This window comes from Macrobrachium rosenbergii, chromosome 23 (genome assembly GCF_040412425.1).
Source record: "Macrobrachium rosenbergii isolate ZJJX-2024 chromosome 23, ASM4041242v1, whole genome shotgun sequence".
Taxonomy (NCBI): domain Eukaryota; kingdom Metazoa; phylum Arthropoda; class Malacostraca; order Decapoda; family Palaemonidae; genus Macrobrachium; species Macrobrachium rosenbergii.
Window position 1 is genome coordinate 14,795,260 of NC_089763.1, and position 26,521 is coordinate 14,821,780.

Sequence of the window (26,521 nt, forward strand, 5' to 3'; positions counted from 1 at the left end):
CATCTTCACCATCCTGGGAAATATTTAGACAGTTATCTGATGCTCCCACCTAGATATGGGCCAATAAGTACCAGGTGGGCCAATAAGCACCGAGGCTTTGCTAAGCATAACACTTTCAAATGGAAAGAGAATGAAATGCCTCCAATTATTCAAAAATCTTGTCTTATGTCAAAACATGATTCAGCTAACAGCTACAAAGATTTGTCAGTTTGTACACATGTTCATCTTTGGAAAACAATTTCACATTATTGTGGAAGAATATAGGCAATAAATTACAAGAGGCCTTAATATACTGTACAGTAATTAACGACAAAATATTTTTTTCCTTTTTTCAAATAACCATTTTGTCTGAGGTAAACTAGGGATATACACTCAGTAATGAAATCACTGGTGTCTGCTTTACATGAATGACAGAAATCATCAGTCTATTGCATGCAAATAATGACTTTTTCCACTGCATTAGAAGACATTTCAAAATGAAATGAACCTTAACTCACAATGTACAAATGTAAACACCAGATTACATCTGCAACCAATCTCTAAGATGACAATGTTACAGAGCAAGGACTTAAAAAATGTTTGGAATGATAAAATATAACTAAGTGAAAGCCTGCCAACTCAATTACCAGTACTTTCTTTGTGAAAAAATTCACTAAATCAATTCTGATGCAGTCTACATTAAATCTCTACCATCTTAATTCCCAAGTGCAAATTAAGTAAAACTAATTATTTCACTTTTGGTAAACAAAAGCTGAATTAACAACACTTCTCTTAAACACATAGAAAAACAAATGGTAAGATTTCAAGATGTTTATATAAAAATATTTTTAGAACATTTACACAGTAAACTATAATTTTCTGGTATTAAGTGTATGTACGAAGAGAAAAAGCTAACACTATTTTCCTAAGGAAACAAAGAAAATTAAATAAAAAGAAAGTAAAAAAGACCTACAAACTAAAAATCCTAGGAACAGAGCATTTCCTTTTTCCAAATATGCAAGGGAAATATTTTCTATTATGACTTAGTTGCCATTGTCATTTTCAGGATTCAGTTTTATTCTTTTGTTAGAACACTGACAGCACAGCACAAAGAAATTTCCCCTTTCAGGACACAATAAAAACTTAGTTTGAGTCAAATAAAATTGTTACTGCTTCTTAAAGCTTTTCAATATTGGATAAATATTATCAAAGGCCTCGTAAATCTGATCTCTCACTTTTGCACCTGGAAAAAGGGAAAAGTATCACCATTAAAAAACCTTTACTGCAGAAATATTTCATAAATATTAATAAATCATTTGTGAAAATAAATTTTCCACTACAAATATCAATACATTCAGGGTTGCATAGTAAACACAACCAACAGCTATCCACTTTCACTATGAAACTCTAAATCTTACTTTTCTCATGATGAAGAAACAAACAACTGGACAAGTACTACAGTATACTAAAAGTATCTTCCAATGATTACCCTTTACTCTTAAACAGGGTTTCTTTACATACCAGTTAATACAACCTTCCCCGAGACGAATATCAGTAAGACAATACGTGGTTTCACCATACGGTAGATCAGACCAGGAAAAAGTTCAGGTTCGTAGCTGGAAAAATATTTAAAGTTACTCAAACTGCTTTACTATTTTTATATAACTTAACCATACCACTAAGCTGAAAATCTACCTAAGTAATTCATAGAAAATGCACAAAGCTCGGGGATGTTTTTGTCTGTAATTCCAAACTATATACAGGCAGTCCCCGGTTTACGACGGGGTTCAGTTTTACGCCGCTGGTCAGAACGGGAAAATCGCCGGAAATCGCCTTCGCCAACAATCATAAGAAAATCTTACTTTTAATGCTTGGGTGCATTGAAAACGATAAACTTTTTTTTTTTTTTTTTTTTTTTTTGCATTTTTTCTTGGAGTTTTCATCAAAACCTTAAATTATGATTATTCTGCCGCTTTCGAGCCATATTTCTTCCGCCGATCGGCGTGGACGACGCCGTCAGAACCCCGAAATACGCGTCAGAACTGGAAATACTTCTGATGAATATATTTGAAAAGCGCTAACCTCGAACGTTGTAGGCCGGACCCGTCAGAACCGACCGCCTGTAATTAATGTAAGTGACTATACTGTAAATAATGTATAATTATTGAAAAAACTCTTGCTGTTGTGATTATGTTCCTAATTTTTTTCTAGAATATGCTGACAATACTGTTTTAAATCAACAAAATGCCACAAGATTGACTTAGCTCACTAAGTAGAATGTATCACATACCTACCAAGATGAAACTGAAAACAATCTAAGAAAACCAGCAGTTGTGAGGACAGAATATGTACACAGGGATGAGATAATATTAGATGGAGAAGAATTAAAGAGGTTGATTCTTGAAAATATACCACATTTACGAACATTGATATCCAGTTGGATATCATTTAGTTGGAATACATTTAGTTGGATTTTAATGCAGGATTAAGAAATGCAAACCAAACAATGGCAGGCAGAAAAAGATTTGGAAATCAAATACACTCAAATTTCATATGATAGCAAGATTAAACATGTCCAGTGTGATCTTTATTGATATACAGACACGAATCATAGTATGACAAACTAGTTCTCAAAAGATTTTATCAGACTGAGAATACAGCCTTACAAGTAACAAAAGGGTTTTTTTTTTTTTTTTTTTTTGCATCATGACTGCCTGAGTCACTGACACAAAGGAAAGTATTAAGTCAGATAACAAGATAGAAACAATACCATACGGGGAATCACTGTACAGAACTAAATTCCATCTTTTCCAAGACATATCCACAGTTCTTCATGATCAGGGTTTTTCCACTGGGCAGCACCCAAACCTGCCACATCTCCAACTTCCTTCCTCATTCTGCACCCACATCATTTCATTTTATTTCCCAAAAGCTTCTGAACACAACAGCTAACTCTGGTGCTATTTCCCGAAAAGTGATACTGTGCATTATTCCCACATAGCCCTAGGTATGAAGGATAGCATTTCATGGTCATACTTTTTCAAAATCTTTCCAATTTTCTTTTTTAAGTCATCTCTCTCTCTCTCTCTCTCTCTCTCTTTTATTTTTACCTGAATTGCACTGAGGTGTGTATTGTTTAGGATGAAATTTATTTTATGGAATTTAGGGACATATAGAAAAACTGATATGAAAGAAAGCATAAACATTCACTACATCTCTCTCTTTCCTCATCTCGAGGAATATGCTTGTGTCCCATCTGTCACTTTATGGCTATCAAAAGGCCCTACTACATGTACAGTATGTGTTTAATGTATTATTATTATTATTATTCAGAAGATGAAATGAAACGGCAGTAATTTCTCAATTGTCTGGATTAATAGAGCCAAGGACCTGTCACATACAGGCAAAATCCAGATAAGGACAAGTAAGAAAAATTTATGGGTATTCAAGGGCAGCGCCATACCCTTCCTCACCTTACCTTGTCTATACTGTACTACATAACTGTAAACACTAAATATGATTAAAAACAACAACCATCATACTTTAAACTAAAAACTCAATGCAAAAAGCAATGATCTACTTAATTTTCCCATATCTGTAACAAAATACACTTACAAATGCAAACCCCTCCTTCTTCTCTAGTCCAAAATACAATATATTACGCTACACAATATTTTTCATTGCCTCAAACACTGTTTTGTACTGTACACACGAAAAGAGTAAAGCTCTTCTTTTCTCTCATATGCAACATGCAATAAAATAATTTACATAAACAATTTTTATCAATTTCCACAAAATACACTGTAAACAGAAAAAATATTCTAAGAAACAAAAATACTTTTGTACTCTATCACTCACCTGTGTGCACTGCCCTTGGTGCTTATGATGGCTGGGCATTTTAAAATTCCTCCCCCTCCACAAACTCAACTACATCATCAAGATCTTGTAAGCCAACAACAAAAGCTAACTCTTTTCACTCTACCTCTCCAGTGTGTATGTTTCTTAGCACAGTATCATGTGTTGCCTTTTATTTTCCCTTGCTTGATTTACTTATTGTACAGTACCCTTTCAATGCAAGCTTAGCTGACTCTAAGTATGATTATCACACATATCATTACAAGAGAATATTTTATCACTGTTGACATTTCACCTCTAATTATGAAAAAATATTTAAAATGCAAACTTGTAGATTTCAGGCTATTTACAACTTAAGTCTCATGCTATCAACCAAAGCAAAGGTGTGTGCACGTACAAGCAGTCCCTGGTTATCGGCAGCCTCGGTTACTGGCGATCCGGTCACGGCGCTTGTGTAGCGATGACGATAATCAGATTTTCAGCGCTGATTGTTTATTTCGGCAGCACTGATCACCGTTATCAGCGCCACTAACCGTTATCAGGATCTAGTCAGTTCATTATTGCCGACATTCGTTGTCACACGCTCGCCGAGCGAACAACCTCACTGAGCAACTATGACTGCTCTCTACATTCATATCATACACACAATTGTGTTTATCTTTTGGATTGTAAAAATAAAAAATGAGAAAATACAGTAAAAATATAAATGAGAATAGCATAAAATGAAAATAAAAAAATTTACAGAGTATGTATGTTATAGGATGTTATACGCTTCAATTTAAGCGATACCTCGGTTCTCTCTCTCTCTCTCTCTTCTTCCTTTTTTTTGCTTTGTTACAGTACAGTACTGTATATATCCTTTAATCAAATGTGGAAAAACAAACATTAAAACAAAAAAGCTCTAGTGAAGTCAGACACCTGCCTAACCCTTTCTACGCATCCAACACTGCATTCCGACCCCATCTCAGCCAGGAAAACTGCTTCCCTACTCCACCCACCTTCCAAAACAACCCTTCCTTCAGTGAGTTCTTCCATACAGCATGACTACCTCTTCTCTCCCATCTGGCACCAACCACAACTTGGAAACTTCTCAAGGCCTTCCCCAACCACAAACCCTTTCTCAGTCTGTTTATAAGTGTAGGCTGTGTTACCAAAATTTTCCTTAAGCCATGCAGCATTGCCAACCATAGAAGAGAGGTTTTTCAAATTTCAAACTGAAATTTAAACTATGACCACTATTCATCAATTTCCAAAACTAACTAAGAAATTTAAAATATAACTGTAACCATACTTAAATTAAGCAATTTACCTGCTGAACTGACTGTGTGTCAGGACAAGACCCTCTAGTCTAATAGGAAATCTCACATCACAGCTGCCAACCATGTTCTGAATTTTGAACTCCAAGAATTTTGCCTGTTTGGGAGAGAGATTTTTATATTAGAAATACTAAGAAAACAAAATTTAATTTATTATTCATAGATTGTATATATGAAAAGGATGGAAAAAAGGTGACCCTTTATTTAAAACAAAAAAACTAGCAAATTAGACAGATTCATGTTTTATGAAAACCATGAACACATAACTAGCCGTAACTTTTCATGATTCATACTGCAAGAAAAAATGTTACAGTACAGTACTTCAACTAAACTATCTAATTGAAAGCCATTGCTCTACTTGTTTTCCAGCAAATTACATAATAGCACACGTATTCAACCAGTGGAGTAAAAGGCATCCATGCCATATTTGCAGGGTCCCTCTGATAGCAGCTCTGGTATTATGAGAAAATCTTGTATTGGTGGTCACTTAAGTGAATTGTTACAGTATTAATACTGAAATGCCAATCACAAAGAAGGAAGGTTGAAGAATGACTGCCTTCACGAAAAATATTTACAGATTCGACTGTATGGCTAATGTAAGACATGCCTCGGATGCCAAAAGATCACAGGCTTAATGGAAAACACAGCTTATGTGTAGATAAAATTAGCATACACTTTATAGCAACAAAAATAGAAAACTTACCGGAAAACCCAGTTTTTGTACAATTCTTGCATACTTTCTCGCTGCTAATCTGGAATCCTCTTCACTTTTAGCACCTGTGCAAACCATCTTTCCAGATGAGAAAATAAGTGCAGTTGTTCGTGGATCTCTAATTCTCATGATAACAGCAGCAAATCGTTTAGGGTTGTATTCTGCATTACGAGCATGAAGAGCAATTTTCTTGAGGTCTAATCTACAACTAAGATTTACTGTTGATACAATATTTGAAAAAAAAATATATAAATACTTAATTCAACATTTATTTTTTAAATACTTACCTCTCCATTATATAGCTTTTACTTCTGTGCCAGCGGTAGTCCGACAGATTGAAACAAAAAATTGAGAACACTCATTTTTCTATGAATATCCATCTTCTATCCATCCACTTCCCCCACCCCTACCAGGGGACCAATGACCAATGGGTACAAACACTCATAGCCAGTCAGTCTACTTCTGTACACTTTGAATGTGGGGAGGTAGGAGGGCAATTTATAAATGGAGAGGTATTTAAAAAATAAATCTTAAATTAAGCACAGGCAGTCCCCAGTTATCAGCGGGGGTTCCATTCCGATGGTATGATGACAAGCGAAAATCGCAGATAACCGAAAACTGCGATTTTCAGTTATTGGTGCCTCTGTTAGGTATGTATCAGCACCAATATGCGATTATCGGTGCCAATAAGCGGAAACCTGGAAGTGGGCGAAAATGGATTTCATTCAAGACAAGCACCAAAAAACTGGATCGCTGATAACAGAGCCCACCGATAACTGGAGACTGCCTGTATTTATATTTTTGAAATGAACCTTACCTCTCCATTATATAAATGATTCCCACATTTGAAAAAGGAGGTGGACAAAGTGGAAATCAGCCAACCCTTGAACGGCTAATAACAAAATATTTTGTGCAAAACAGGTGTTTGTTTTAACCAATGAATTCAATCCATGGGTTACTAATGCTGCCTTAGGAGGATTGTCACTCGGGTATGAGATCCTCATCATGAAGACTGCTGAAGTCTCAGGAGGGTGGCCCCCCTCTGCAGAAGGAGGGGTAGGGTTACTGTGCCAAAACCGTGCAGAGTCAATGATGATAACTAACAAGTACCTCCAAGCTTCCCAAAAACCACAACCATGTTTAAAAAGCAGTACATCAAAAAAGGCTACCTACCGATTCAGGACATAATACCTCCTGCACAAACCAGAGGAGTTAATGCTCTATAATAAATGTATTTAATCGCTACACCATGAAGATAAACCAAAGCAAATACAAGATTACCATGCCACTGAGTGACTTCAATATCTTATCCAAGAATAAGTTTTCCCAAATTTAAAAGTTGTAGCCACTTCTCACATGTCCAGTGGCTTACCTTCCATTAAGGATAGAAATTAGCATGAAACGTCTAATGAAAAGGATATTACATTCCTACTCTTTGGAAGCTCTGGTTTCCAAATCACTAAACAGAACCTTTACATCAGGTTTAATCCTTTTATTGCAATTCCAACAATCCTTACAGACAGTACTGGACCACCAAGGGGTCAAGTTTCTCAAGCCTAGTGACTCCAGGCTAGGTAAAGATACTGTTGTTGGTAAGAGCCTAGCCCAAAAACTGTACTCTAACCTAATATGGCAAATCGGAAGTTGCCCTGAAACTTCTTTACAAGGACTGTGTTCTAAATGGTTCTCTCCCAATGAACTTAAGAACCGCATACAGATTCCAAGGTATACGTGCAGTTTCCATGGAAACTCCTCTTTAACACTTTGAAAAACATCTGATGTCAAGGTCCTCAGACAAGATTTTAGCCAAAATCAATTTGGCCCTTTAGCTTTAACGGTGGTACCAAGAAGTTTACCTGCTTGAGAAACAGAAACCCAACCATGTTGTTTACTGGCAGGTACTGGGTGCTGAAAACAACCTTAATGTGGACCATGACTCCACCCTGACTACTGGTGAGGGTCAGATCGGTTAGCAGAATCCCTCCCAGCACTTAAATCTCTTAAGAGGAGATCCCGGGTTTTTAGCTACCAGAGTCATGGACCATACCATGCAGTCATCTTAGCTTGTGGATTGTGGGATGAAACCTATCATCTCCTCGGTTGCTTGGCCCACCACTAAAGAACTAGAAACCCAGATTTCTTTTGGCCATCTGGTAATCATTTTGCCAAAGGCAACTTACTAAGTTTGTTTGACACTGATAACTTCCCGAAACTTTCAAGAGTGGAAAGGAATTACAGTCAAGAGACTTCCAACTTGGAACAACTGCCCTCCTGTCCAAGTGAGGGGACCGGGCACTGGTGACCAAAATTGGCAAAAGACAACTCTCCTTAGTCCCAAACAGGTCCAGAACAGGGGATGCCCACAGCCCAGTGTCTCACACCAACCTCTGGGATGTTGAGTCCATCTTGGTTATTATTTATCTCAGTGGCTGAGAACATCCATTTGCTAACATTTCATCATGAATAATTACCTGAGTAAGGTGCTAACTCAGGATGAGGTTATGGTTGGCACTTGACCAAATAACGGGAAAAAAGGGGCAGTGCCTTGATACCTAGTAGTGTTTGCTCTCCTTAAACATAAAATTAATATCATCTCTAACAGGCTTACACTATTTGAGTACAATCTAATTTCCCTATATGTGATAATATTGACAAACTCATTACTTTTAAATAAGGTCCAGCCTGCATTTAACAACCCTGAGAAGGGAAAAGTCTCAAAATAAATTTTTGCCTCAACCAGGTAGAACAAAAGCCAGCACTTTGCAACAATTCCCAATTTTCTTACTAATAATCAAGGTCCTAGTCTACGATAGGGTTTTTGCTTTCTACGTCTTCTACTAAAGACTCAAACAGCTTTGGAGGCGAAAACTAAGTCCACTTGCTGCCCAAAAATACTGCACAGTGTACCAGTTCTCTTAATTACACCTGACCTAAAGACTAAACTGGTCCAGGTTGTGCACTGTCTAAGATAGTGTTACCTGCAACATAGGGAAGACAAAGAACTGTCAAAATGCTCAAAATAGATGGCACTGACAGCATTAATAGTAACTAGGAAACTTGAAACTTAATGAATGTTGTGTATAGAGGTGCATGCTCAGGAAATACCTCACTCAACCCATGGAAAGAAACTGAACTCGCCTCTGAAAAAGTATTAGTAGGGAACTTCTTAGAAACTTGAGGATAGACCTCAGTACACACCAGACAAAACCTTAATCTAGCACATGATGGTTGAGTCAAGTGAACACTGGAATCATGTGGAAGCTTAGAAAACTTTACTGGACAGAAGTCTTTGAAACGAGTTTTCTTGGAAGATACTAATAGGCAATAGACACCCAAAATCAATCCTAAAACTAGGTACATGGATTATGAACATCCTGTTCTTGGATCCAGGGAAGATGATTAAATATCTCTGCATCCAATCATAAAATGATGTTTTTGATAACCAACTTTTTTGCTGAAAACTTTTTCAGTCAGAAGACCTGTTTTTTAAATATTGATAACTTCTGTTCCAAGTCACAAATTGCCTACATTCAGATTTATTTAGTTCTATAGAAAACTGACATATTCTTTCAGAGCCATTCTGTTACAAAAACTATTCCTCTTGTTTAGTCTGGTCCTTTAGCACATTGTTCGTCATCTCCTGAACAACCTCAAAGAATGCCACAAACTTCCCAGTGAAAGAAGGGTCTGATCCTGAGTAAAAGGAATAAACAATAATGGCATCAACATCTAACTGGATAAAATATATTTAATGATGTCATAAGAATAAAAAATCTACACATTATGTGTATATACCACATGTGTATAACCATATAGCTGATATACCTAAAGAAGGGAAGATGGTTTGTCTGATAACATTGCACTTGTGCTCTACTCTACATACACACTGCTTGAAGTTCCTATGATTGCTAAAAATTTGGGATTATGGGCGTAACAAACCGGTATCCCATGATCAAGGCCCAGAACTACGCTGAGGCATCTAAAGGACTAGATCCTTCTTACCATGAGAGCTTAAACTAACATCGAATCTGTTAAGAGAACACCTGTTGACCCATGTTCAGGTAACAGGAAAGAACTGATGCCCTGATTTTTGCCAGGTACAAAAAATTTCAAAATCACATGCGACCTTGATGAGAACATCTCGCTTGCTAAAAAAACAAACTCCTGTAAGGAACTGAAACCTCTAAAGCATCATCTCTGGGCATAAAGGTTCAAAAAAGGCAAAACTTTCTCCAAGAAAACCAAACAGTGAGAATGTTGGTTCAAAATCAAAACCTGCTCAGGGACTCCCCCAACTCAATGCTACAATATCTGGGAAAAAAGAGACTCTTAGATTACGAAGCAGTTCTTTTCCAAAATAATGCATGCAGAAAGAAAAAAATCTTAGGAAAGGCTGGAATTACATGAACTGCATTAAAGCCTTGAACATACACAGGCCACCTTTTGAAATACAGCTCTAATCTAGTTTGTTTTGTCCACAAAATCATATGTCAACCGCTCACTTTGCAGAAAGCAATTAACTTCTTAAAAAGAAATTGTGACCACTTATACACTGGGCCTGAGATATCAGACACCTGATTCATCAATTGCAGAACATATATAAAACTTTATGCCTTATCCACCACAGAAAAGTCAGGATTAGTCTAAGTAAAATAACTTTCAGAATTACCATGGAAGAGACCAATTGAATGGAGGGAGCAGCAATTTGAACTGGAATATCTAACTCCTGATAAGCTTCCACCTAGGGTTAAAAACCTCTATAACATACTGCCTTCCCAAAACCACTTGCCTACTCTTGACTCAAAAGGAAGACTAATCTCATGGCAACCAAAGCTCAACCAAAAGTTCTTTTTGAAGATAATTCAAGGAATGAGAACATCCCTAACCCACAAGGGAATCGGAAAAAACAAAACAGTAACCAACTGTTTACCAAAAGAAACTCCGCTTCTGGTAAGTTTGTTGAAAAATCACCCAAAACAGAATGCTGAGACTACTAACAGCAACCACCAGACCCTAAATGGAAGCCCGAATGATAATGCATGCTGAGATTCCCTTTAGTGTTTTGCAGAAGTTTTTCTCAGTGAGACATGCACCACCAACAGGATCACATTAACAGCGCAATCGCTAGATGCCCAAACAAAAAAGCACAACTGCCTGATAGGCGACAGGCACAGGGCTAAGAGGGTGCTGAGGACCCTGGTAAACAGGTGATATGAGCCCGTCTTCTTGCACGTGTGGCGAATCCGACCATAGGACGATATGTGATAGGCATGCTTTCTGATAGGTGCATTAAGCCATCGGGGTGGCGACAAGATGAGCAAAAAGCCAAGATTTGGTGAGACAGGGGCAAAAGTCATAGGTGATGTGATCTTGCAGTAAATCCGATAGGCACACAAGCCAAGGCACGACGCTGAGAGGCATACCAGCCATTTATGCACATGCCTGATAGGCACTCCCTGGGCGGGCATGCACATGATAGGTGCACAAGCCATAGGTAAAAGTGATACAATTCGATGGTTTTAAGCTATGAGGGAGGTACGCAGGATCTTGGAGGGAGGCATATGGAAAGTGGGGGCAGACATGAACATTGCATGAAGAATGCAGCATTGGGTGGGAGTGTAAATTGCGAAGATGCCCGTGCTGCTGGTGCATCAAAACTGCAAGGCGCATTATCGCCCTGGCCAAAATAATTGCAAACTGTTACACGGGAAAGTCCAAAGACAGTCTAGGATTCTTTCCTGAGAACCTAACTGATACTTATACCCCCTTAAACTGAACATTCAGCTCTTACTGGTCTGGTTCCTCAAAAGAGTTGCAGATCCAGGAAATCGGTAAGCTCCCTGAGGAACTCGTAGAACTGATCAGAGCAAAAGGTAACGGATCAACCTCATGGACAGGGCGCATTTTGGGGCTACCACCAGAAAGAGCCTTCATCACTTCTTTTGCTACAGGCCAATCCAGATATGGAAAATTAATGTTCGATTGAGACATATGGGAGATTTCTCTCTATTCTTTGCCACTGGAGTGATCCTTTTGAGAACAAATTCCTGAGTCCAGAACTGGCATCAGCCCCGACGCCAGACCTTAGTGCAGCCCAAGTTAGACCTAACAGAGGAAGGGGACAACAGGCACAGATCTGCACCGCTTTCTGACCTGTCCTTGTTCCCTGTTATCTGCCATACAAAGGGAGTAAGATGATGTTCCTGGCAACTTCTCAAGCAGAAAAAGGAGTGCTGAGTTATTCTCCAACGTGGAAAGAACCCCAACTTACTGAGACTTCTTGGAGTTAGCACAAAAAGAAAACACTCATGATATTATGAACAATATCATCCTGCAAAAAGTCTTACACCAAGTGAACATAAAAATGACTCCATCCTATCAAATCTAATGCCCTGGAATCAATGGGAAGCTCATGTCTGGAGTAAGATCTAAGAGAAGCAGCAGGGACCCCAACTAGTTACTAAATGGGAAGTAGACAAGACATGCATCTCTTTAACTTAGGCCTTACTAGGCTTATCCTTGGAGATAGTTTTTCAGCTGTCAACCTAACAAGCTCTCCCTTTCCTATGATCAATCAGGCACCACATTTCATTCAATAGGTATCCAATCGGAGGAACCTTCCTCAGTAAGAACATCATGAGGGTCAATAAACTGGAATAATGCCTATTACGGAAACTACAACAGGCACTGGGAGGAGATGAATATTCAAAACTATTAGAAACTGATAAACCTGTCAAACAGGAGCAAACCAGTAACACAGAACTGACCCCAAATACGCTGGGTGTACCCGGGCAGAATGGTCCCCTGGTGGGGGTGGGGGAAAGATGATAGAGGCAATATCCACAGAAAACCCACATCATTTCTTGTTTGGCCTGTCAAACTACCACTGGCACAGACATTCAAGCTGCAAATGGAGGGTGGCCTCCATTTAAAAAAATGGAACACTCCAACCATCTGTCTATACATTAGTGATTGTCGGCTAGTATGGAATCTGGGTTTTACTGTGTAAACTGTTCTGACGTCCTACTAAAAACCATTTTGGCCGCCGCCTTGAATATACAAACACTGGAATAATGCCGCTGCCCCAATGTGTAACTGCCAAAGTAAATAAAAATACAAGTCCGTCCACTAACAAGAAACCCTGAAAAAAAAAAGCAATTCAGAACTTCAACTATAAATGAGGAACATGGCAAACAAAGTAAAGATAGCACTCTTGCCAGAGGTTTGATGATAAAAATGGCAAATGGAGAACACCCAGATTTCTTCATTTAACATTTCGCACTTTAGTGGCTTTAAATTTCCTAACCATATTAAAAGAACTGACAGTAATTATAACTACTATTTCAATGTAGAGTTATAAAAAAACACCATAATCATGATAGAGAACAAAGGTCGGCTTCGTCTACCTCTTCCTGCAGTGCCCGACAACAAAAAAAAATGGGTAATATAAAAATTGCTCACCAGATAAGCAGAAAACAACAGAGCAACATCAAATCTGAGAGAAACAGTGAGTATTGTTTAAAAAAACAATGCTAGTTTACTGGCTTGAAGGATAATTTTTTGCTCAGAGGAATTCAAGTTGGTCTTTTGAGAACTATTTTGTTTTATAAAACCAGTTTTCACAAACATACCAGTTATGTACCATGCAACCCACTACCCACTACAATCATCCATATATGTGTGAAGGAATGAAGGAAATTATTTAGCTTCTGGCTATTACAGTTGCATATAGGAAGCTCAAATTAGTTTCGGCTCAATCCATAAACCATAGTTAGGTCTTTAAATGGAAGACAAAGTGATAATATTCGTGATATGAATCCTTTAAGTCCTTTGTATCAATGCAATAGTCTCAAGCAGAGTACTGTATGGCAGCCATTAACTAAAAACATTTCCCTTGAAAATGAAAATATACCAAACTCTTGGTTCACAAGAGCATAATGCAATAAAAGGGAAGACATAAAAAAAAAAAGTACTTTCAATTTCCCTCTTCTTGTCAGCAAAACATAAATCATTCTTAAGGCCTTTCTTAACAGTTTTGACATAATATTGGTAAAACGAATAACTGACAAAAATTTTAACATTGTCCCTTTGACTCAACCTGAGAATGGGCCATGCGGCGAGGAGCGTCAGGGAAGTTCTCACATTCTAGTAACTTCCATCATCTTATAAGAGAGTTGCAACACTTCTCCTCCTTACTTTGATTTAGCCGAATTTTTTGAAAAATATTTTCCATCAGGTCCAGGTTTCATCAAGTCTCCTGACTGAAAATCCTGTCAGGTCTTGAGTCAACTGGCCTCCCAAAGAGGCTTCAGTGATATTATTCTTACTAAGTGTTATAAATCAAAATGGGCAATTTCATGTTGAGGATCCAAAATAAATCATCTTTTAGCTCTTTTTCAATCTACAGCACGAAGTCTGGCGCCAAAATCAACCTTGTCCTCGTTACCTACTGCACTGGTAAAATGCAATGAAGCTAAAACTTACAGTCTACTGTAATATTCAAAATTTCATCCATTTGATAACAATTATTTAGCATAATATTTCGATTTTATTGGCTTTTTTGGCAAACAGTAGTTAAGCGCCCAGCGCAAATTTTGTCATAACTTGTTTGTATTGGCTGTAATGCTTTTTTTTAAATGACACTGTTATAATAAAATAATCGGCTTTAGTGTACTTACCTAGTTCATTAACTCATTAGCTTTTTAACTGGAACAGCTTAAAAATCTTGTATTCAGGTCTCCAGAGTTTTTGTTATGGCTGTGATATATTCAACTTTCCGGGGAAGAAGAGGTCCAACCCAGAAATTTTTTCATTTTGTTTCTGCCCTAAATCCAGCTACAGGAGGAAAAATCCTCCAAAATGAATTACTTAATCTTAAATGGACTAAACTTTATTTTTGATAAAAATTTTTATAAGTAACTTACCCAATTACCTCTAGGCATACAGGAACTTTTGTGGATGGAATGTTGACACTCTCCCGTTACCTAGTAATGAGTTTGAGAACAGAAATTTGCTAACATTGAATCAATGTTGTTGAACCTACCTGATAAGGAGCTGCTACCAGGTAGATACTGACATCTGGTTGGCGCTCATCTTATCCAGTAGAGGAAAGGCGGTAAAGCCTTGAGGGCCTACTACCTGGGTGCTTTGAATGATGAACTAATTTCCAAGGGCTAGCAAAAATACAACAAGACGCACAACAGTACCACAAAATAACCAGAGTAAAATAGTCACCATAACCACCCCCAAATTTCTGCATGGAAGACATAACCATTAAAACTAAAGACTGGAGGATACCCCAGCAAGTGCACAGTACTCCCAGGCTCCCCAAAAACTCAGGAACTAAGCAAGGCATAAGAGATTAAAGAAAGAACACTCTTGACGTTTCCTCCCCAACACCTCCAGCCGTGCAAAACGGACCCTAATCCTGCATCTCTTTCAGTAAGTATTCTCGATATCCCTTAAATGTTTGAGTCAGACAAAGACTTAGCAGTTCCAAAATGTGTAGCATAATTCAAATCAGGGATAAATTTTTAAACGCCCCTGCATAGCAACCGCTCTTATCTCATGGGGTTTACCTAAGTAACAAGCCTGAGTCTTGCACCATGGAATTGCTTCAAAACCAGGTTCCTGAGAAAAAATGCCAGGGCATTCTTAGACAAGGGTCTCAGAGGATATTTCACAGAACACCAAAGGTTCCTTGAAGTACCACGAATGTCCTTCATTCTGTAAGATAAAATTAAGGCCCGCGCTACTTGACAGAGAGTTCTTTCTTCAGCAGACACCCCTATCTTACCGGTTCGATCTTGATAAAGTAAGAATGAGGCCATGGATTCTTGGGGCCGGTTCTTAGCCAGAAAGTTTAGGGGAAAAGGAGCACCTTTAAACTGCATTCCTGAGAAAATCCAATACTTCTGTCCAAAGCATGGATTTCACTGGAACTCTTGGCAAGTGGCCAAGGTGACCAAAAGTTTTTCCTGGTTAGATCCCTTAAAGAGATAGATTGCATGGGCTCAAACGTGAACTGACAGCCACTTAAGTACCACGTCTAAGTTCCAGGACAGCAAAGGTTTTTCTTTAAGCTTTGCAGTCGGTATCAAAGGACTTAATAAGGTCAGACAAATCCTGGTTAAATAATAAGTCCATTCCTTTATGGTGGAAAACCAAGCTAAGCATTGCTCTGTAGCTTTTAATGGTTGAGGTGGAAAGTCCTTTAGTGGAGCGTAGGAACAGAAGAAAATCCGCTATTTCCGTTACAGAGGTAACAGAAGAGGACACTTATTTTGTCTGCACCAAGACCTGAAGATGGACCATTTAGCCTGGTAGACATTATCTGATGACTGTCTTCTACACTTCCCAATCGCGTCTGCAGCCGGCTCTTGAAAAGCCCTCTCAGCGTACAGTCAATCTAACAGTTTGGAATCCTGTTGGGGCCAGAGAAGACAGGTTTGGTGGAACCAATTGGAAGTGAGGTTGCCTGAGAAGTTGTTGCTAACTGTGGCAACAGTCTTAGAAAGTCTGCATGAAGTTCTCTAGTAGATCCAGGGAACCACTCTTTTCCTGGCCAGAGGGACTATCAAGATCATGGACAAGTTTGATGAGACTGGATTTTGTTGATGACTTGTCTCACTAAACTGAATGGGGGAAAGGCATACAGATCTTCGTCCGACCAGTCCTGCAACATTGCATCAGTCACCCATGCCAAGGGATCCAGTACTGGTGAGCAGAAGAGAGCAAGTCGGTGATTCCTGGAGGACACAAACAAATCTATCATGGGTTTCCCACAGAGCTTCCACAGACCAGACAAACCAACGGTCTAATGTCCATTCTGTGAAAGGATCTGTTTCTGACGGCTCACCTGCGTCCACCAGAACGTTGAGTCTCCCTGGATAAAGCGACGTTGTCACTTGTGTGTCATTCTGGTGTAAAGAAAGAAGAAGACTGCCGCTTCGTAAAGGGAGAAAGAGTGAGTTCCCCCTTTCTTGATGTACACCAGTGCCGTCGTGCTGTCTGAATGCACTGCTACTGTTTTCCTGAATTCTGTCACGAAACACTGTAGGCCCAGAAATATTTTGTAACTCCTTTACGTTGATGTGCCAGTTTTGCTGTTCCTGAGACCAGGTACCTGGACACTTCTTTAACCCCAAAAAGCTCTCCAACCTATTGGTTCGATGTGTCTGAAAAGAACTCTAGACTGGTTTCCAGAGGTAGAAGAGATTTCCCTTCTGATAGTCTCTTCCTGGAATTCCACCAAAAGGTTCCTGCTTGATTTCTGCCATTATCAGGAACACAAACGCAGTCGAAACTTTTTTCCTGTTCCAGCTGGCTCTGAGGAAGAATCTGAGGAGTGGTCTCAGGTGAAGTTCTCCAAAGGGTGATGAATGGTTCCATGGACAAGAGGGTGCCTAGAAGACTCATCTGCTGGTTGGCTGAGCAAGAAGTTTAGTTCCAGAAATTCTTCCACTGTCTGGAGTGTACTTTTTCTATTCTTCTCTTCGGGACTGGGAAAACCCAAAAATTCCTGAGAGTTGATCGTCATTCCTAAATAGCAATCTGAGAATGTGCCAAGAGAGACTGTCCTGATTGATGAGAAGACCCACCCTGGGCCACAGAAGAGCTGTGCAATGTCCTCCGTACATTGAACTTTCGAAAGGGGGAAATATAGTAACCAGTCGTCTAGCATAGGGAGATCTTTATCCTATCAAATGAGGGTCAGTTTCCTTCTGCTAAGGAGCCAATACCCTGGTGAACACTTGTGGCGCTCGCCGAGAGACCGGGGTTAACAGAACCCGGAATTGAACACCTTGCCCTGAAACACAAACCCGAGCTACTTTCTCAAAGTCGGATGCACTGGAATGTGAAAGTACGTGTCCTGCATGTCGATGGACGCTATCCATTCTCCCTGGCTAATGGATGCAAGGACCGATTGGTTTGTTTCCATCTTGAATGTTGTCTTTTTGACAGACATTTAGAGCACTTACGTCCAAAATGGGTCTCCAGCCCCCCAATGAACTGGACACTACAAAGAGATGGTGTTGTAAAATCCTGGAGAATGAATGTCCTCTGCTACCTCTATAGCCTCTTTCTAAACAAGAGACTCGACCTCTAGTAAGAGAGCAGCAAATCTCTCTGAGCCTGGAGAGTAAGCTGTCAATTCGACAGGCTTGCAGATTAGAGGAGGTTTGTTCAAAAAGGGGATAGTGTAGCCCTCCTTCAGGACAGACACTATCCAGGATTCCGTTCCCTTTTGTTCCCACCGTTCCAGAAAGTGGAGGAGCTGCGCTCCTACCTGAGTACGGAGGAGTATGACTTCATTTCTTGGAAGACTTGGAGGAGGACTTCTTGATGGAACGGCGTGGGAAACGGGTATATGTTCTTGTTCTAGTATGTGTTCTGGAACGGGAGCTCCGAAAGGGAGTAGGTTGCAGTGGAGACCAATATCTGGGAGGAAGAGTCCAAGAATCTTTGGGACGTCTCGCAGATTGAGAGAGCAGGTCCTGAGTGTTCTCTTTCTGCAGGTCAGAGGTGATGTCCAGTACCATAGCATGGGGAAAATGGTGCATCTTGTCCAAGGGGGAGAAGAGGAGGGCTGATCTCTGAGAGGGAGTGATGCCTTTAGCAGTAAAAGAACACCAAAGCTCTCTTTTCTTAAGCACACCCATGGCGTATAGTCTAGCTAACTCCTGTGTAGTATCGCGAACGCCCGTCCATTGAGGAAAGAACTCCTAAGAGATCCGAAGAGATTTCTTGAGGTAACAAGGAGCAATCTCTACGCTTGCGCGCTAGTGCGCCCACCGCCCAGTCTAAGAAGCTCAGCACTTCAAAAACCTTAAAAATATTCTTGAGAAGGAGTGCTAGTTCCGAAGCTGAAAACATAATTTTGGCTGAGGAGAAAGCGGATCTCCTAGCAGAGTCGATACGGCCAGAGAAGTCTCCCTGAGAGGAGGCAGAGACTCCCAGGGAAGGAGCTTCTCCAGTCGCATAAAACCTGTACTGTAGCTCAATCTGGACAACTTGGAAGGCAGGAAACAAAAACCTGCTCTGCCTTGTTCCCTCTTCTCAGAAAACCACCCTTCTACTTCCTTAGGTGCCTTCTTTGCTGAAGAGGAGAGAACCAAATTCAGTAACCTCGAAGAACCAACTGAGGGGATTCCATAAAGAAAGTTGAAGCAGGAGAGGAGGGAGTAGCTGGCAAAAAGAAGCTTGGAAAAGTTGCTAGCAGGAACCTCAATAACGCAGAGTATGCCGATGAAGGAGCATCTTGATCTGGGACAACCTCTTCCTCAGAAGAAACAGGAGAAAGCAATAAGTCCGGTGTCATCTGAGCTGTAGGAGGAGCCTTCTGAAGTAAACTGAGAACATTATCCAGTTTGCTCTGAATCTGGCCAACTGAATGAGGAACAATATCTGAGACAACTACCATGAAGCGGTGGGGGAGCGGGTACCAGTGGGCGCTGTAGAGATGGGAGCCAGTGATGAAACCTGATGGCCAACTGGCGCCAGTGGGAGCTCATCTGCAAACAGGAGCTTGGGCGCTTTGATGCTAGTTGCTGGCCGCTCAGGCGCTGATTGTAGAGATGAAGGTGCTGGGTGCGCAACTCCTGATGAAGTAGTCCTTTATCCGTCTATGCACCACAAGGCGCTGCGGCACCAATTTATCACCATCGTCAGAAGAAGCAGAAGAGAATTGTTCCGGGCTATCCCAGTGACTGCACGAGGGGAATGCTGAATCCTTGCCCTTCTTAAAAGGAACAGGAGAAATCTCAAAATCCACTGCACGCCTTTTTAGCGAGCGTGACTTGTCCGCATAGCACCATGCGCGCCTGGGACTAAATTCTTCGGAGCTGAAGGACATACAGTGAGCACTCACTTGAAGGCCTCTCCAACGGCCTTTGGTTGCAGTCTGGGATTCATCAACAGACTGAACCGAGGGGGCACCTGCTCGGGGGCAGACCCCACCAACCTCCCTTAGGATATCAGTTTGACTCCTCTCAGGTGCTGGGGAGGATGTCTGGGACCTTGGCCTAGGAGAATCAGCAGGCTGAACAGCCACCTTCTCCAATACCACTGCACTTGCACTGGGTGCCAATGGGCACTCTGACTCACTCTTATCCATTAACACTTTCACCGATGACGCTACTTTAGAGATCGACTGCACAATTAACCCAAAGAGGGTATCGATTTTCGACTCCAGACTGACAATGGTGTTGGGATCGGAAACTTGAGAGCCAGGTAAAGGGGAGGGTTGCACAGGTGGAGGAGATGGAACGGGATCGAAGAAATTACAGGTGCAAATGCATCCAACTTAGCGGATGAATCCTGACTAGCTAAAGCTTTACTAGATTCCCTAGCAATAGTTTCCTCTTGCTATCTCTAGCTAGTTTCTTAAGATATGAATCTAAAGTCTTCCATTTCTTTAAATCCCAGTCGCTACACTCCTCACAACGTAAATCCACTGAACATGTTTGTCCCCTACACTGAACAAAAACAGTGTGAGAGTCGTAAGATTCTTTAGTCAGTCTAGAATTGCAGCCTTTGCTACAATACCTAATACTAGAACTATTAGTGTCAGACATCCTGGAAAATTCTAAGACAAATCCAAAAAACGGTAATAAGTCGTAAACTAATGATCAAAACTCGCCTAACACTATCTTAATTATGCCGTCACCAATCGAAGATAGAGCAAACAACCAGCAAAGTATAAATTTCAAAATTCAAGTTGCTGCCATCCATAGTCCTTCAGCCACAGCCGGCAGAAACAAATTGAAGCTCTTTGATATGTTGTGCCTCTTCTTCCCCCCAAAAGTGGGCGGGGCATGTCGCCATAACCAAAACAAACTAGCGAGACCTGCAATTTCAAAATTTTAAGCTGTCAGTTAAAAGAAACTAATAGTTAAGTAATTACTGGGTAAGTTACTTATATAAAATACCGATGTTTACCAAAAACTGTACTTTAAAATTATTCACGAAATTTATTATTCCACACCATCCATATTTTTAATCTAATAGAGGAGTGACAAGTATGCACAGTCATAGTAAAAGGGGACATATTCCTGGCAACATGTCATCCATAATGAAAAATATTTATTTTAAAATTAATTTTGATAAACAATTTATATTTACATATATTTCATACTGTAATATTAAAAGCTGACCAAATGACACAGCATGGGTTACACACTTTTACCAATAACATTTATGCTAAAGCAAAGTCTTCTAGAAATCCTTACCCCATAAAGTTGTCATACTAATGAGAAAATCTTTTAAAAAACCCAAATTTGTCAGACAATGCAAGAAACTGGCAAAACCTGTAAAAACGGGAGAATACTGACAAAGATATAAATCACCATCATTAACTAACCGGTGTATGAGGCTGCATCAAACTGTGAGGTGTAAAGCCACTGCCAAATGACTGCTGTTGATTCATCTGCTCTCCTTGTTGTGCTGCTTGCTGTTGGGCCTGTTGTTGTTGGCTGTGCTGCTGGGCTGACTGTTGCTGCTGCTGTTGCTGTGCTGAGGGTAATATCATTTCCTCTTCCCCAGAATGTGTCATTGTTGGGGTTCCAATACTAGGGATGCTAAATACCGGAGATGGTAACATGTGATCCATGATGAAGGATGTGGTGTTTCGTCTAGACTGAAATACAAAGCAAAGTAAAGTTAGTTTAAGCACAAGTATATACATACAAATGTTTGCCTAATGCCAGCACAGTATTACTGGGATCAATACTAAAGGAGAAATTCATCATAAAGGTACATTTCTCATGTTTCTAGGTTAGGACCCAATGCCCAAGGTTAGCAATGTACACATCCAAAATTTGCTCAAGTGTACATATGCAGTTTTTATGGTGTAATTTTAAGTTTCCTTAACATGCATAGTATAGGAGACATGCTCATATGTTTTCTGATAAATGTTATTGTTGACTAATAATTTTTCCAAGTTGTTTGTTTATATTACTACTGTCACAGAAATGAACTCCAATTTGGATTTTGTTCATCAGGGTGCATTTGGATAAGGATGGATTTTATATCTGAATTCGTCATCTGTCATTTTCACCCGGAAATGTGAGTGCATAAGAAAATGCAGAAACATGATTGACTGTTTTGTTACATTTCACAATTATGTGGGATTTTGGAAATCAGGCATTGCTTGAAAAAGCCAGCTTCAGTTTGGAGTCATGGAACCTTTGGTTCAGTTGTATTCTTCATGCTCTTTGGAATATCTTGGCTGCAGCTCTAAATTCCAGTCAAATTTCATCCTCCTCACACAGATGCTCTTGTTTACTTTTGGGAATTTTTATACAATACTTTGCTGTGTCCCAAGTGCAATTCTTCCTTAAATTATTGGGAAGAACAGCACTTATGGTATTGTAGTACTACAGTCGAACTAAAGTGGATGAAGAAAGAACTAATGTAATTCCTTGGTTAGGTATTTCAAAGGCACCCCCTTGGAAGGTTCATACCTTCCACTATGAAAGTTTATTTTGTTTGTGAACCACTGATTAACCCTCCACAGTCTGACACCCAGTGGCCTTCAACATCTTGGGATAGTTCTGATTCAGAGGAGTTCAGGACAATTAGGCCATATTATTTTCTGCCGTGAACCTGATAGGCCGTCACAACTTTAGGCCATATGAAGTTTAAGCCTTAAGACATGGCAGAAGCTCCTTGGGATGCCATGTTTTGTACTAGCCCCTGAGGGATCAAAGTAGGGTATTATATATACCAACTTTGGCCGTTTGCCAGTTTGGATGTTACAGACTAAATGACTCACGGCCAAAACGACCAGGACCCATTCAGAGTAAGGCAAGTTTATGGAATGTTTTCAAGCTAATACCATGCTTTCCCACTGTGGTCCCCCAAATTGTAGAATGTCAGGGTGGGGCACACTATCTTTGTAACTACTTAATTTGCTAACAAAATTAACATCAGAAACAATCATCGCACACATTCAAAGATTTGAAAAGTATACTTTCAAGTCTGAAATGCAATAGTCAGATGCCCTATAGTAATATTTTAGGCAAAATTTTACTGTAAACCTTTATGAAATTCTGGATTCGAAAAATAAAATTTTCCTTTTTTAATATATGCTTTGAACATTTCTAATATTTCTTTTGTTAGAAAATAAACCAGCCACAATGACCTAACCTAACTTAGGGTACCAGATCCTTACCCTAGTGCAAAATAATAGTTTGAAACTGTTCCATAAACTTAATCTGAATGAGAACTATCTGTCGGATTACGGTCACTGTATTTCACTTGTTTTGAGTTGCCCCCTTAAAAAAAACCACGCTTTCGACTGTGGTCCTACGAATTATAGGGTAGCCTATAGCATAAGGGTGAGGTCCACTAACCACTCTCTGAAAGTATTTTTTTTCCTAATGAAATAAATTTTTGAAAACGTTCAAAGCACACATAAAAGACAGGAAAATGATACTTTCAAGTCTAAAATGTAATGACGATTTAATGTAGAATAATCAGATAATGTTCGTTTCCGGTTCGAACATTTCATCAAGGGTAGAACTAGGCATGAGCTCCGTGTCAGGTATTTCCTTTTAAACTGACTATTCCTACAGCAATTTTGTTGCTTATCAAGAATTTATTGTTATTTTTTGTCGGTCGACTGTAATTAACCTATACTTAACCTCAGAACTGAACCTCAGAATGCTACTCCAGCAAGCTTATATTATAGGGGAACTTTTTTGCAGGCTGGCCATCCTGTTAGGAAGGTGGCTTTTATATTTCGAGCCAATCCCTTCATGAACGGATGTCTCCCTAATGACTTTCAGATTATCCATGGGAAGAGCCACTCCCATTACAACTTATATTTTTCTTGGTCAAAACGAAAACTTTCTCCAATACATGCCCCTTAATAACAGAGGCTAAGGTAACACAGCCCCCTACTAGGTAAACACCTTTAGGTTAGCCACGCTGGTATTTTAGGTTGGTGGTTCCTTTTATAATAAAATGGATTTAACTGGAACCTTAAAAATGGCTGGCTGGAGTTTTCTCCAAAATTACCCTTCCATAAAGCCCGCGGCGGAGCTGATGTTTCACCAAGCACTCTGACTTTCTGAATATTCCCGGAAAAACCATTCCATAAAGTCTGTGATAACTGCAGAATAGAGAGGGACAGCTAAGAACTAAACCTTACAAAAATAGAAAACTTAATAGAAATAACAGAAAACCATCAAGAATACTCTCACCAACCCAGAAAACCCACCAGTTAAAAGTACCATCGTAAAAGGGAGGAGCCTAAACTCCGGTCTGGTTCGTTAAATTAATGAAAACTGTTATAATATATATATAATGTTAAAACTGAGAAAAATTGTATTGACTAAGTAAGTTAAGTGTGGTATTTAAAACCACCATTATTGTGCCCGCAACTGTGTTTACGGAGTGACGTAGGAACCGAACCAGGAAGTAGGGTCCTGGTACTAAACACTATTATTTTACACTAAGTTTTGGTATTTACCATCATTATTTTATGTTTTAACATCCCCAAGGGGCTGGTACTAAAACACCACACCTATTTGGCAAATAAACGTGTCTGCCCAGGTTTGGAAACTTTGCAACGAATGATTTCAGGTTGAAATCTTGAATGGGGGATTTGAAAACGGCAAGATAGCCGTCGAAAAATATGTCTGTCATGTGGAATTGGAGTTCGGACCGGAAACGAACTTTTACCAAATAATCTTAAACCAACGTTTATTAAGCCCAGGAAACGTTTAAATGACCTAGCTAGCTTAGGGCACGCAGACTGGGGCAGCCTCGTTGAGCAAAGATCGTTTGGCTATAAATAACTTGCTGTTGCACTTCTAGATCTTCAGAGCAATGAATGCCACAGGAACAAACAAAAATGCTCCGGATCTAACATGCTTAGAAGTTTATACAGTAAGTACGCAAGTCGAAAAGCAACATGCCTAAATCAGCATGAACCTAATAGATTGCATTTATACATTTTTCACAAGAAACACACTGAGACAGACGCTCATATCACCTATCTCAGCTTATAAACAGCCGTAACCTAAAACAATTCAAGAAAAAAATCAAGTTTTACCTGAAAAAAATATTTGCCGAAATCGACAATATACACTACGAGACTTTATTTCTCGGAAAACTGTTCAGTTTCGCGTCCTCCGCAATAGATGGCGCCACAGATGTCAATAACAAACTTTTCTTGACCGGGATTTTTAAAGCCAAAAGAATAAAATCCTTGTCAGTTAAATTCCTGAATGACATAAAATTTTTGAATTAAAATTTTGAGTCAAAATTTGTATCGATTCATTTTATACACGCCAGATGTTTATCGACTCACTTAACGTAATCTAGTTACCTGCACATAAGTTCTGTCATTCGAATATCAATAGAATTTTTGTTTATTAATTTAATGATGTAAGAACTACTAATTCCTGTTCATGCAAATGTTGAGCAATCCTTTTCCTATAACTCAGATATAAACCACTTAAATCTAAATTAATAATGTCATCTGTGATTTTTACTAAAAAGACAGTTTTTAAGAAAATAAGAATTCACTACATTTAATATCATACTGCAGGCTATTAAGATGTGGAAGGTGTGATATACAGCACAAAGAAAACTGCCGACACTGAACTTGCAGCAGTATGAAACCAACAAAACAGACAATTATTTTTTTAACGGACTTTGTGGACATGCTTGGCTAATGCTCCCACATACGAAGCAAATGAATACTGTCATTTTTCTCGCTAAAATTGATTATGATGTACACTGAAAAATAATTTGGTTTTCCATGTACATCATAATCATATCAGTGGCTTGTCCCTGTTGCCTATCTTATAGAGGAAAAGAGAAGCGTTGGATAGGTTGTGATTTGTAATACGTGGTATTGTGAGGACAAGAAAGGTCAACTGGGTATTAAATTATTTGTTATGTTGTTGTTTCAGATTTAGCTGGCCTTGTGCCAGCACGGGCTCTTGCTCCTAGAGCAGCCCGTAGCTTGTTTATTATGTTGTTGTTTCAGATTTAGCTGGCCTTGTGCCAGCACGGGGTCTTGCTCCTAGAGCAGCCCGTAATTGTTTATTATGTTGTTGTTGTTTTAGATTTAGCTGGCCTTGTGCCAGCACGGGCTCTTGCTTCTAGAGCAGCCCGTAACTATATGTTGATGATGAGCGCAGGTGTAAATGGCATAGTGCGGACGGAAACGTGGTGCCCGACCTCCGATCGCCGTGACCCGCACTCTGAGCAATTTGTGTTTGTTGACAGACAAACAAATGGCAGTTTTGAGAGAAATAATAAATGTACAACGATGACAGACATATCGACGGAAAGGCCAGAAAATTCTACACGTGACTATTTACATGAGAGTCTTGACATATTAAGAAATGCAATGCATGACGTGATTGATGCGAAAATGAAGAGACGTCTGACATCTTTTTAATATATATATATATATATATATATATATATATATATATATATATATATATATATATATATATATATATATATATATATATATATATATATATATATATATATATATATGTGTGTGTGTGTGTGTATATATATATATACATTTATATATCCATTAAATTCTTTTTTATTGCTGCTTACTATAAACTGAATGGCTATCTCTCATTTTTGTCATATATATATATATATATATATATATATATAT

At 39.3% G+C, this 26,521-nt stretch overlaps 1 protein-coding gene across 1 annotated transcript; it reads right to left on the reverse strand.

The window, feature by feature from the left end:
- Nucleotides 1–144: 144 nt before the first annotated feature.
- On the reverse strand, nucleotides 145–25,053 carry LOC136851015 (TATA-box-binding protein-like). The gene is made up of 7 exons (XM_067124988.1): nucleotides 24,923–25,053; nucleotides 21,218–21,499; nucleotides 19,733–20,014; nucleotides 5,854–6,117; nucleotides 5,144–5,247; nucleotides 1,501–1,595; nucleotides 145–1,222 (listed from the first exon to the last, which is right to left on the reverse strand). The coding sequence occupies exons 2-7, from the start codon at nucleotides 21,470–21,472 to the stop codon at nucleotides 1,146–1,148; spliced, it is 1,077 nt and encodes a 358-aa protein (XP_066981089.1). The 5' UTR covers nucleotides 21,473–21,499; nucleotides 24,923–25,053; the 3' UTR covers nucleotides 145–1,145.
- Nucleotides 25,054–26,521: the final 1,468 nt, after the last annotated feature.

Bases quoted from the DNA above. Each gene is read 5' to 3' on its own strand.
- LOC136851015 (XM_067124988.1), bottom strand. From the start codon at position 21,472: ATGGATCACATGTTACCATCTCCGGTATTTAGCATCCCTAGTATTGGA. The intron at 6,118-19,732 runs GTGAGTGCTCAC...TGTTGAATTAAG, and splicing joins GCCGTTGGAGAGGCCTTCAA to TATTTATATATTTTTTTTTC. The intron at 1,223-1,500 runs GTATGTAAAGAA...CCCTTTTTCCAG, and splicing joins GGGGAAGGTTGTATTAACTG to GTGCAAAAGTGAGAGATCAG.